This window comes from Lathamus discolor, chromosome 11, assembly GCF_037157495.1.
Source record: "Lathamus discolor isolate bLatDis1 chromosome 11, bLatDis1.hap1, whole genome shotgun sequence".
NCBI classification, from domain to species: Eukaryota; Metazoa; Chordata; class Aves; order Psittaciformes; family Psittacidae; genus Lathamus; species Lathamus discolor.
The window spans coordinates 6,927,212-6,939,272 of NC_088894.1; the positions used below are offsets into that span (position 1 = coordinate 6,927,212).

Sequence of the window (12,061 nt, forward strand, 5' to 3'; positions counted from 1 at the left end):
AAACAAAGAAAGGAGCTGTGGATGGGAATTGCCTTTCAGCTAACACCTCAGTGGTTACATCTCTTACTACACCAGGATGTGGCAGACCTGTGTTCAACTCTTGCCCCTGCCTGAGGGAAACATCTTTTGTGTCTCAGCAGTGTCCTAACCATGAGGTCATGGAGTCTGGTGCAGAGATCTTTTAGCCTCCCTTATGTATGTGAAACTGCTCTGCACAAACATCCACCCCCAGTAGGACTAAAATGTGTCCTTTCTGATGAGCTGCTTCAGACCTGGGCTATAGTAATTTTGTCCTTAACTCACATTCACCACAACATTTTCACTCTATTAAAAAAATTTCTCTGGCTTGTGCATCTTGTTCCCAAAGGTGGCTCCCACCTGTGAATTGAGATATGTACTTTCCTGAACCCTTGACTCAGATAGCTAAGCCTCTGAGAAGTATATAAAGTAAAATATTTAATAGTTTCCTAATTCTGCTACATCCTACTGCAGTCTCTCATTCTGAGTCTTCACGAGGCACGCTCTTAAGTTCTGCTCTTAATCACCTGTCTCTTCAGGAAGCTTTAAAGTTAGGTGAGCCTGAGCATTGATTTGTGTTTGTGACTTCAGCATTTAAAAAATTACAAGCTAATGTACATTTTTACCATAGAAATCACACCAAGTTAGAGTATACCAGGCTTGGTCTGGACCTTACATACAGTACTAAGGATCCAGAATAATTTTATCACATTAAAACTGATGCTAACATCAGAACAAAATCAGAAGTGAAACAGTCTCATTGCACCATATGACAACGTCCAGTCGCACTGGATTTTGCTCATGAACTTCAATGTACTTCGAAGTACCCAAGGCATAACATGTGAATCATTAGAGCTTTCTGTGATGTTGTAAAATTAGTGAGAGGAAAATCAGGACAGAACAGCTCTTCACACAGTAACAATCTTGAACTACAACAAAAGAGAAAATCAGAACAAGGAATTGCTCAGATACAACACCAAAAGGACACGCCAGAGGATCCAAGTCTTAGCTCTGTTGCACATAGACTGTATTTCTGCTAAACAGAGATACAAATGTGTACCGTGCAAAGGCATTAAGCCTGTGGAATGTGAATGACAAGCTTCCCAGCTGCACACTGGAATCACAGCCTGCTAGAACTGGCTTAATGTAACTATAAAGTTGCATTCAAAAATCAGTGAAGGAACAACATGTATCATACTTGCAGACACTTTAATGAAGATTCATGACACTGGCTGTTTTAAAGTAGGTCATCTCAAAATGCCGAATATTGTTAGCAGACAGCAAATGAAAATTTTAGAATTATTAGACTGAATAAGCCATCTTATGGGTTTTAAGTGAATTAAAAATAACAGAATTAGTTTCATTGTTCTGCTACTGTTATTTTTTAAACTTGAGGTCAGCCTGTTTCACATTGTTCTGTGGGTATCTGGAGCCTTGTGTATATTAGAGCCAAATAAAAATTACTACAAACCCCTACAACTGTTACAAAGCAAAAGGTGGGGTGCTCTTCCGTTCAGGAGGAGGAACTCCAGAATTCCCTCCTTCAGAATGCACTTGATGGTTCCATGAAGTGGCATATGTGCCCTTTATGTTACTGCAGCACCACAGGATGCCAAAGAGATGAAGCTTATTATTTGACATAAACTAGAATCTAACTGCAAACTGTTTCTGAAACAGAAGTCACTGCTGCAAATTGCTTCTTACCTCTTTTCTACAGGCATAAATAGCAAATACTCATAACACAGTCTATCCCTTCCCAAATTTGTGATTTTTTAATAAAGTCATTGATTGAACCAGAACACCACATTTTAAAATGTTACTGGTCACACACATTGCAACTGTGATAGATGTAAATCTATGAAGAATGTAAGACACACTAGCAAGTTTTATAGTCTCTTACTTTCTGGGTTACTCTGTGAAATCTTCAGCTGAATATCAATTTGTTCAGGGCAATATACCAGTTTTTGTCACTCAAGGCAATTATTTCTGTGACAACAGTACACACTGAGCAGAATATATTGCTGATGAATCACTGACTGAAGAACTTGTACTGATTTTATTTATTACATCCATTCAGGTGACATAAGCACAAATGAATGTACGCTATCTTCCCTTATAAAATGCTTATGCACTGCAGTAATTCAGTTGCATTTAGCTGCAGCATCGCAAGCTCTGACCTCTTCTAGGCAGGATCAGGTTTACGTCTGCATGAAAAATGGCCATCCACAGGAACTGCTCTTTGGTGACATAAAGATTCATCTCTCAGTATGGTACCACTGAAACACAGAAAGACTCTCCACGTATGCTCATAACTCATGACCCTGAATAAAAGGGAAAGAGGAAAGCAGCAAAGTTGTTAAACTTGTTATGCCCCCAGGTCCAGTAGGTTAAAAATTCACCACCTGGACTCAAGATAAAGATCCTGTGTCAGAACAGCCAGACTGGGAGAGAAGATGCAGTCCCCCATCTTTTAGTAATACGGAAGCAAGTCTCAACAGGTGGAAGCCCTTTAATTCACGGGGCTAATGTTGCATCTTCCTAGTCCCAAAAATCAAGAGAAATCCCATGCAGTAAAAAGGCAGAAAAATAATCTTTTTAATACCATCTGCTAATGCCTCTATGCAACACAGCAGCTGACTAGAGAATAATGTTTCATTGTTTACCTAGATTAAGACTCTTATCCTATTAAGATGCTTTCACGGCTTGCCTTTGCTGTGGGTACTATTATTAACCCTTTCCCAAAATTCTGGCCCCCTCGGCTCACATCTCTGACTAGCCTCTCCTCAGAGAGCATCCATTTGCACTTATATAGCAAGTCCGGATCTGGGTGGCTGAACAGTAAAAGGGAGCCTCTTCCAAAGACTGTGCAGTGGAATTATTAGTAAAAGAAGTGAAAAGCTTCCTCCAGCAGGAACAATGAAGTGGTGCGAAGGCTGCAGCTAAGCTATGAACTACTTCTGTCTTTATCAACATTGATACATCTTGCCTGGTGAGAACTCTACCACTCTCGCTGTCTTCAATCCATGCTGCACTTAGGGTATTTATAACCAAATTCACTCCTGAAAAATGTCGATCCTACAAATGCACTCTCACAAACCCTATTTTGGGTCAGCATTCGTGCTGCAGAGACACCAGGTATGCCAAGCCTGCACCAGCCCTCAGGAACAGTATGCTCTAAAAGCCTGAGGAGTAGTTACCTAACAAACAGAAGCTGGCTGACATCAAGAGTGAAAATTCTTGCTTTGGAAACGAAGTACAGTCTAGCATTATGCATGGGATAATTATGTCCATGCATTTGGAATGTCTGGCCTTGAAACTCAAGAAGAAAGACCTTGACTCTCTGAGATTTGTAGGCTACACCTTCCTTTGGAAATGAACGGCCTAATGAAAAGGGTGGAGTAGAACAACATGTTTGCCTCCAGGGATAGGACTGTAGCACCTTGCTAGTAAAGGTCATTTCAGAGTAAGAATCCAAGAGCGGAGGACAGACGATCCAACTCCATTTGGAGCTTGTCACATCACACACTCCTTTTAAGTCAAAGGGTATGGGACGACTGACAGAAACACATTTCCCTCTGCGGGCTGTGTAACAGTGAAAAATGAACTCCCCATGTTGCCACTACAGGCAGAATGCCTTTCCCCATCCCTGAAGGGGGCCACACACATACACCCAAACAGCCTGTGCTGCCAGGTCAGGCAGTTGCTGCCAGCCCACCCTTCTCACAGCCTTTCCTCTGCAACCAAACGGCCTCATGAGAAGTCTGACAAGTTTCTAACCCTCCTGCTGCAGATGAAGAGCTTGAAAACATGAGTCGAGCCCTTCCCCGCGGCTCAGGAACCAGAGGACCAGCCTGCAGCCCAGGAGCTACAACCAACGGCTCCGCCGGCTGCTCCCGTTGCCAGACCCCGCTACCGAGCACTAAGCCGGGGCTCCCCGCTGCCACCTCCAACCTGCAACCCCTCAGCCCTGCCGGGGCCGCCCTACCTGTCAGTGCGGCCCCGGGCGGGTCGGCGGGGCGGGTGCGGAGGGGAGGAGGTGGCGGCCGCGCCCGCCCCGTTTCCCGGCGAGCAGGTCCGGGCCGGACCCCACCTCAGGTGGCGTCTGAGGGGGGGGAACCCGCAGCCCCTCCGCAGAGCGCTCGCGCCCGCCGCGACCGTTACAGACCGTTACGGACCGTTGGCGCCGCGCTCCCCCTCTCCCACCGCCCCGCACTCAGGCCCCGCGGCTCTCGGGCCGCCCCGGACGTCGCGTCGCCGGGGCGGGTGCGTAGTTCCGGCGGGGAGAAGGGAGGGGTGACATGCAGAGCGGGCAGCCGCGGCCTCGGGAGCAGCTGGAGCCGGAGCTGCCGGAGCAGCGGGCGGGAGCGGCGCGGGGGGGACAGGCCTGGCGCGGCGCCCCCACCATGGAGATCGAGAAGGAGTTCCACCGGCTCGACCAGGCCGGCAGCTGGGCCGCCATCTACCAGGTGAGGGGCAGCCCCCCGGCCCCTGCGCTGAGGGGGGAGCGCTCCTTCCCTCACCCTCCTGCTGCTGCCGTCTGGTCCTGCCCGCCCCCCATCCCCGCGGCGTGTGTGCCGAGGTGCCTCCGCCTCCCCTCTCCCTTGCCGGAGCTTTCCCGTCCCCGCTTCCCTCCCGCCGGGCGCTGAGGGGGCAGCTGGAGGCCCCGCTCGGTGCCCCCGCGCCGCGGAGCCCCTCTCACCTCTTTCCCCGTGGGCAGGGAGCGCCGGGCGGCTCCCCCCCGGCGGCGCGGCGGGCGCACGGGCACCCCGCGGGCAGCGCGCTCCGCTCGGCGGCGGGCGGGGACCTCCCGTACCGCGGGCAGCGGCCCCCGTTCTGCGGAGCGAGCCGGGGCTGTCCCTGCGGGACCCCTCAGCCCCGCTCCGGTTCCGTCTGGAGCTAAGCGTGGACAGGAATTCTCAGGAACCGGTTAAAGTTGCCCATTTCCTAACGTTAAGGGGATAAACCTTAGTATCTTGTTTGTCGTCTTTCATTTCTATTAGCAGTGATGGGCAGCATTGCATGCGCCTCGGTTTTCAGTCTCTTTAATAATAGCCGGAAACCAGCTTGTTAGTGTTACTTGTGCAGTTACCTGGTACTGGTTTTTATTATTTCGTTTACTGCATTTAGAGCTTTTTGGTGACATTTTGGAAAACGTGTGTGGCAAACGTGAACACTTGTAAGAATATTTGTCCATTGAATCCACCTTCACACACACAAGCAAGATAAATGAGGGCTTTTCCCTTTAAAATGTTCCTTGCACATTTATCCGAAATGAAGTTTAAAAGGGTATGAAGCACATGAATGGGTGGGCGGGTGTGTTCAGTCAGACCAGGCAGCATTACTGTAAAATCCATTTGAATGTTTAAGTTGGTATATTGCGTAAACTAATGAGTTTTATGTTCATATTTGCAACATAGAAGTTGGGCTTTGCTTCTCTTTCACTGTGGATTTCTCTGACAATAGACATTTAAGAGAAGGAGTGGACTCTTGTAAAAGTGAAATAGATGAACTCCAGTTTCAGAATCACAGCAGGCAAGCTTTAAATGTTTAAATTTAAATGTTTTAAATTTGCAGGAGGAACACTTCTAGTTGTTTGGCTATTAAAGAATAAGCATAAAATCTTGAGCATGCTTTGCAGAAGGTCATTTTTTTGTTAGAGTATTTAATTTCCTGCGGAGTTTCAGGGCTTGCTAACTGTATCAGTTGAAAGTCATGTGCATATATGACGTTATGTTTTTGCCAAACCGTTCTTGATGATTTGGTATGTTGCAGGCTTAGAGCTCAGGAAATGATTTTGAGTAATATATCTCTGTCATGGAGGTGGTGTATTTCTGCGGGTGCAGTTTAATTACAGAAGCGAAACGTATAAAGAGAACGAGGAACTGTGGAATATTTTCAATGCAGGATCAGCATTCAGTGATATTTTTGTCCCACTGTCTTTGAATGATGTGACTCAGTAGCCGGCACAGACTGTGGTACAGCACGAGGTTTGATTGAAGACTAAAACTCAACTAAAAAAAATAAAGTGTTTCTTTGATTTGCATCCAACTATTGACAAGCAGGAGAGGTGGGGCTTTTTTTTTTAAGATTGATCAGTGTATGCATTGATGTCATGTAACTCCTCTGCTCAACTGCATCTTTTAAATATCAGATGTTGAAAATGACATTTTGGCAGATCATGTACATCTGGAAGAGCGACGTACTTCACTATAATCCATGCTTTTGATTTCTGGGCTGTGACATTAGCAATGCAGTTGTCCTAAAAATACCAATCCTTTTAGGTATTTTTAGGCCTGAAGAATGGAGTAAGTAGAATAATGTATGTTGTTGGTGCAGAAAAAAGTCTTCTTCCAAGTTAACTGTACCACAGGCTTCTCGTATCTGGGTGTTATGATTGTAACTGCTAAAATTCAGAAATGTTCACCAGCATTCCATGTGAAACATAATGCAGTTTACTAACAGGCGCCTGCCTCCTCTTGTTTCTTGGCTAAATCTGTTATCTAGAGATACAGAACTGCACAGCATCTAGGGGAGGAATAATGAATGCTACAGGGAGGTGAAGCTGATCAGAAGGATGGCTACATGGGTGCCATGTGACTTCGAAGGATTGAAATTGTCCAAGCTTCTTTTTTTCTGGACAAGGGAAAGCTGTGTTCAGCTATGATAGTAGTACAGTTGCGCAAGAATAACATTTGGATTATTTTCTTAAACCTTAAATAATCACAGGATGGAGACAAAAGCATTTCAAAATGAAGACCTTGTATAGGTGATTTTGTGACAGTCATGTCTTGGGCAGTGCATGTGTAGTGCAACCGTTCTCTGCCACAGGGTGAGCACTGTTGAAATGCTCCATGTTCTGTTGGTTTTGGTTTTTTAAATACCCAGTGCTGTTCCTTCCTTTCATCTAGATTTAATTGCTGCAAGAACTACGAGATCCTGTTGAGGTTGTTCAGAGGCCCCGTAGATAAAAAGGACTGGTCTGGTTCTGTCCATCGCTTGTGTTGTAGAGAAACATGCTTAGAAGATAACTAATAAAATAAGACCTGATCTTAGCATACGAACAAACTTAAAGGAAAACAGACAGCAGATTAAATGTGAGCTTTGCAGTGTGATAACCAAGGTGAAGGTATGCAACAGAAAACAAATGCTTCAGGGTAAGTGAATAAAGCACCCCGCATAAATATAATTAGAAGTATCAATAGGAATGAAAAACATTCACGCTGGAGTTGTGACAACAAAGAAGCAATAGCCCAGAGCTAAGAAAAGCACAGTTTAGGCTTGCTTTTAGAGCAGGGGAGAAAAAGATACAGATACTTGTCCAGAGTGTCAAAGGAACAATGGATTTTCATTTGCTACAGTGAGTGCAATATCAGATTTTCATGGTAATTTTGTATGCAGAAGATTTTCAGAAGTTTAGGAGGTATTTTAGTTTCTAACTTCTTATACAGGGTGATAGAATGAGATATTATCTTAAAAACACAACCCTTAAATACAGGTAGAGTTGCTTCTTGTGTTTCTCTAAGCTGGTTATGTTGACTTTAGTATGTTGGCCAATGATATAACTTTGATGTGCTTATCAGTAATAGTAAAGATACCTCTGAGTTATTCTCTGATCTACCATTCAACTGGGATCCCATACAACATAGATGGAGGCAGAGCTGACTCTTGGTTTTACAGAAACATCTGTGGGGACAGCTCATGCCGAGAAGGTAGCAAATTAAACTGTGCACTGTTCTCTAATTGTTTTTTAATCAGTAGAACACAAAATAAGAACAAACTGGGTGTAGTCTAGATTTTCAAATATGTTTGGAGGCGAGTACTGAAAACAGAACTAACTGTACTGCTGTGTGTGCTCTGGAAAGCTGAAGTGCAATAACAGTTTGGTTTGAGGCCTGCAAGAGACACAGCTGTTCTCAGTTTCTTAATTATTTTTTGAGGATATTTTAAACTAATATTAATGTGAATGTTACATTTTTTTTTCTCCAACCTCTCTAAGTGAAACTAAAATGCTACAAATTATGAAAGTTAATAAGCTTTACCTACAGTATGAAGATAAAAATCTATCGTGGATGTTTCAGACATATCTGTCAAGAGAGAAAAGGCATGGAAAGGGTTTTTTTCAACGTATTCACTGTCTCTGGAAAAATATTTATAGAATATGTATATAGATTTTAATGATAAAAGTAAACTGTGAAATGGTTGACCCTGTAGGCCGGGTAGTAGTGTGGTTGTGTTGTGTATTTAAAGTAAATGAACAGGAAGTTCTACTGTGTTTTCAGTTTATAAGCTTCAGTGAGAGTTAAGGCTTTATGCTGCTGCTGCAGTCTATAAGCATTTGGGTTACTCTTGCTCTGGTGCTAAAAAAGTTTAAACTTCTTTGCAGTGGATAAATTGTGGCATGAGCATGACTTATTATAAATGCATCTTTGTACTTTATTCTGCCAGTTCTTGCTACTTGAAAATGCAGGTCTCTGCATGCATGCCTCACCACTTCTTAATTCATGCTATGTTGATTCATTCGAGGCTTAGCTTAATTGGCTCTGGTTATGGAAAGCTAGTTTAGAACTGACAGTTGCAAGGAGTCTCTTTTTTTGACTTCAGTACAGCTAAAGATACTCCATGTTTTCCAGTGCTATACAGCCGCTGAATCTTGATACAAATGTGGGAGAGGCTCCAGTGATGCAGTAGCTAAGTCTCTGTGGCTTGCAAAGCCAGTAACTTCTCTGTGACAAAATCAGACTTTGCCTTCATTTGCAAGTGGTGGTATGTTCTGTGATACTGAGAATGTTTCAGGGCACTCAGCTGTGTTGGTTAGTTATGCTGCTAACTTTTTCAGATCAAGACCAATTGTGTCTACTGATGGCAAATGCAAGATTGAGCAAGTTCCATTATATAGAGCTCCAGAGCTGCTTAGTTTTACTTGGTTTTCAGAGTTTAAAATCTAAGTACTTGAATCCAGATCTTCTGTGATAGCATTGCTGTAAGTAGAGCATCGAAAAGTGGAGCCTCTTATGGCTTACTGTTAAGGTGATAGAATTCGCTAAAAATGTAGAAATTGTACAATGTGCAGACAGTACTACACCTGATTCTGAGCACCTTTGGGAGGTTTTTGTTCTTCCACATGTTACTTATTCCTCTTTCTGTCTGCTGTAAGGGTACATATATAGAAGGAGACTGACAGTTAAGGAGAATGCAGTGTTGGCCATAAGCCAAACGATGTTAAATCCAAATAAAAATAGCCCTTGTAAGTAGAAAATTAAATGTGGTTGTGGCAGACCAGGTATTTTGGAAACTAAGATAACTTTCTATATATTGGGGGTAGATTTGAATTAACAGTTAACAAAACGTTGAAATTAAATCTTTTCTTGTAATACTTGCTTTGCAAATGGGCTTTTTCCAAGGGTTCTCTGTTTCTGAGTTCTCTGAGACTTTCTAAGCTATGTTTTACACAGAAATATTGCTGCTACTTGTAAACATACCAGTTCTCAGGTTTTAGGTCAGTGTCATTAGCGTGCCATAATAATCTCTTTGGATTGTGAATTTAGCCCCATTAAATATCTGAGGATATCAATTCTTTGAAATTCAGAATTTGTATATGATTCAAAGTGGTCATCTTTTAATTAAAAGAAGTTGGAGGAGGAGAGTTTGCAAACAAGAAAGTGAAAACCCATCTATAAAAAAAGGTAAGAGCTTCAAGTCGTGCATCACTTGTACTCCAGTGGATGTGGGAATTGGGTGGGTTGTTTGAACCACCAGATAATGCCCCTGAATTGGTTTCCCAGTAGGCAAATAAACTTTTTTTTTTTTTCTTTACTGGCCCCATATGCAAAATGAGATTTGTGTTTGGTAAAGCGTTAGCTTTTTTTTCTGAACACAAAATTATGCCTTTTGTAACACAAGAAGGGAAGGAACAAAAAACGTGTAGAGTATCAGTATCTGTTACGCATAATATGTTAAGTAGTTTTATAGTAGGTTTTGGAGATTCTGTGTTTGGGGTGTTTTTTAAGTACCTGCAAATTAAGTTAGTGCTGTGTGACAAAAAGGTCAGCTCCTGTAATGCTTTGGGCAGTTCAACGTCAGAGGAGGATCTTCTCCTGTGGCCATAGGCTGTCTTGCAGTCTTGTTCACCTCTTTTAAAACAAGAGGCTGCTGCCCAGAAGTACAAGGGATAAGCTCTTGGCATGGAGCACAAGTTCTTCAAACTGTGAGTTGAGTAGGAGTCTTATTAACAACAAATTGATTAGTACTTGAATATCGTACCATAAACCTACCAAATTAACAACCAAAACCCAAACCCTTTAGCTGGAGTGGTTGGTTAAAATGTTCTTGGGTGTAGGATTTCATATTAAAATTTACTTAAATCTGCTTATTTTTGTAACTGATTTGGAAAGAGGTTCATATAAACTGAGATACAGGACAAACATTAGAGAATTGCCAAAGATTTTGTATCATCTTCAGTGCTGCTGTGAGGTGCGTCAGTGTTCCTGCATTTTACAGAATGGCGTGAATTAAAAACTTTGTTATTTTCAACATAGTAGACTACAACAATAAGACTGGAACATTTGTATCCGCACCAAAGCGTGCACAGCATTGCTGTCAGGAGAGCAGCCGTAGTGAACAATGTCTGCAGTTTATCCTTAAAGAACCAAGTTATGAAAATGTAGAAGCAGATTCTCTTCGATGTTCATAATTAATAAAACAAACTCGATCTGATCTGGAAGCCTTGATGTTTACAGCGCTTACTGTTGAGATTTATTTTTTTTAGTCATTGGTCGACTTGTTTCATGTTGATTTGCACAAGAAACATTTTTTTTGTTTATCTTTCTGGTGCCAGTAGACATGCCCTTGCTGGTTTGGCTGGGAGAGGCACTGTGATACAGCATCAGAATACCTTTGTGTGTTCACTTTGTAGCTCCTGTGGTGCAAATGCCAATTCATTTTCTACCAAACCCTGTGAATTTAGATGTGCTTTTTCTCTCGCCCACGCGGAATGCAACTAAGATTCAACAGCTTGCCTGTCATTATACTAAGGAAAAAGTGATAAAAGTGATTCTTGGAAATTCATGTGATTCTGCTAATAGTGATAGCTGATCTACTTTCAAATTGGGTTTGTGCTTTCTGCAGTTAAGAAAAGAGGTTCCTAGAACAGCAGTGAAAAATCTGATGTCCTTGTTGGGAAGGAAAATGAACTGGCATAATAGGAAGCCTTTGGAAATGTTTCCTTTTTCTTTTCTTTTTTTTTTTTTAATATCTAATTCTTTTATTTCTAAGTTCTTTTTCCATATGCTTTCACCTTGCACAATACTTTAGCCTAGAATATGGACTGATAAACACATTATATCTGTAAGTTACTGGTTTTGCATTCATAAGTGGTGGAGTAACAAGTTGGTAAAGGGCAGCTACTTGTGGAAGCAACATGCAGCCAGCTTAGTTGAGAGATCTGTGTTTTCAACCAGTGTAGCTAGCGGTTTTATATTTTTCAGCTACAAATATCTATCATCGACACCAACTCTATGTAATTCCTTCTGAATTGTATGGGTTTATGGGGTTTTGTTTGTTTGTTTTTCCTGGTGGCTTTTGTTCTTGACATATACTTTCTTGCCATCTCCTACCTGTTCTTGTTGGCATGATAAATTATACTGTACTTTTAGGAGAATTATTTTGCGCTGATTTGTTTCACAGAATTCTTCACTGATACTGAACTCATAGCTTATTTAGTTGCTGTTTTGTTATCCTCTGGAATGTAAAAATATTCCTAGGTGGGCATATCTTCCATGGAAGAAAGCAGAGAAAAGAAACCTTTCTGCTGAATCCAGCATTAACCTTATATTGGATTTCCTTAAGTAGTGTACTGATAGCTACATTAAGGCCAGTTTCCTTTGTTAGGGAACTAGATTTCTACTGTGTATACAGGATGACTTGTTTCATTCTGTGTTAGGATCCAGGACATTAAATAGTTTCAGAGTTGTTTCAGCTCTTGGTTGTTGTGGATGCTTTGGGAAGATGTGGTTTAAGAGATAAAAAGACAACTTCAGCACTGAGG

General features: G+C 42.4%; 1 protein-coding gene and 1 long non-coding RNA gene across 3 annotated transcripts in view; one reads left to right on the forward strand and one right to left on the reverse strand.

The window, feature by feature from the left end:
• LOC136020311 (uncharacterized) overlaps positions 1-4,252 on the reverse strand; it is a 108,581-nt gene extending 104,329 nt beyond the window's left edge. For both annotated transcript variants that reach the window (XR_010615283.1, XR_010615282.1), the window contains exon 1: positions 4,004-4,252. This is a non-coding gene — a long non-coding RNA (uncharacterized LOC136020311). The remainder of the gene's footprint in view (positions 1-4,003) is intronic.
• The window catches only part of PTPN1 (protein tyrosine phosphatase non-receptor type 1), a 43,343-nt gene continuing 35,426 nt past the window's right edge, over positions 4,145-12,061 (forward strand). The window contains exon 1 of the mRNA XM_065691306.1: positions 4,145-4,484. Coding sequence (XP_065547378.1) covers positions 4,317-4,484 — 168 coding nt within the window. The 5' untranslated portion in view covers positions 4,145-4,316. The remainder of the gene's footprint in view (positions 4,485-12,061) is intronic.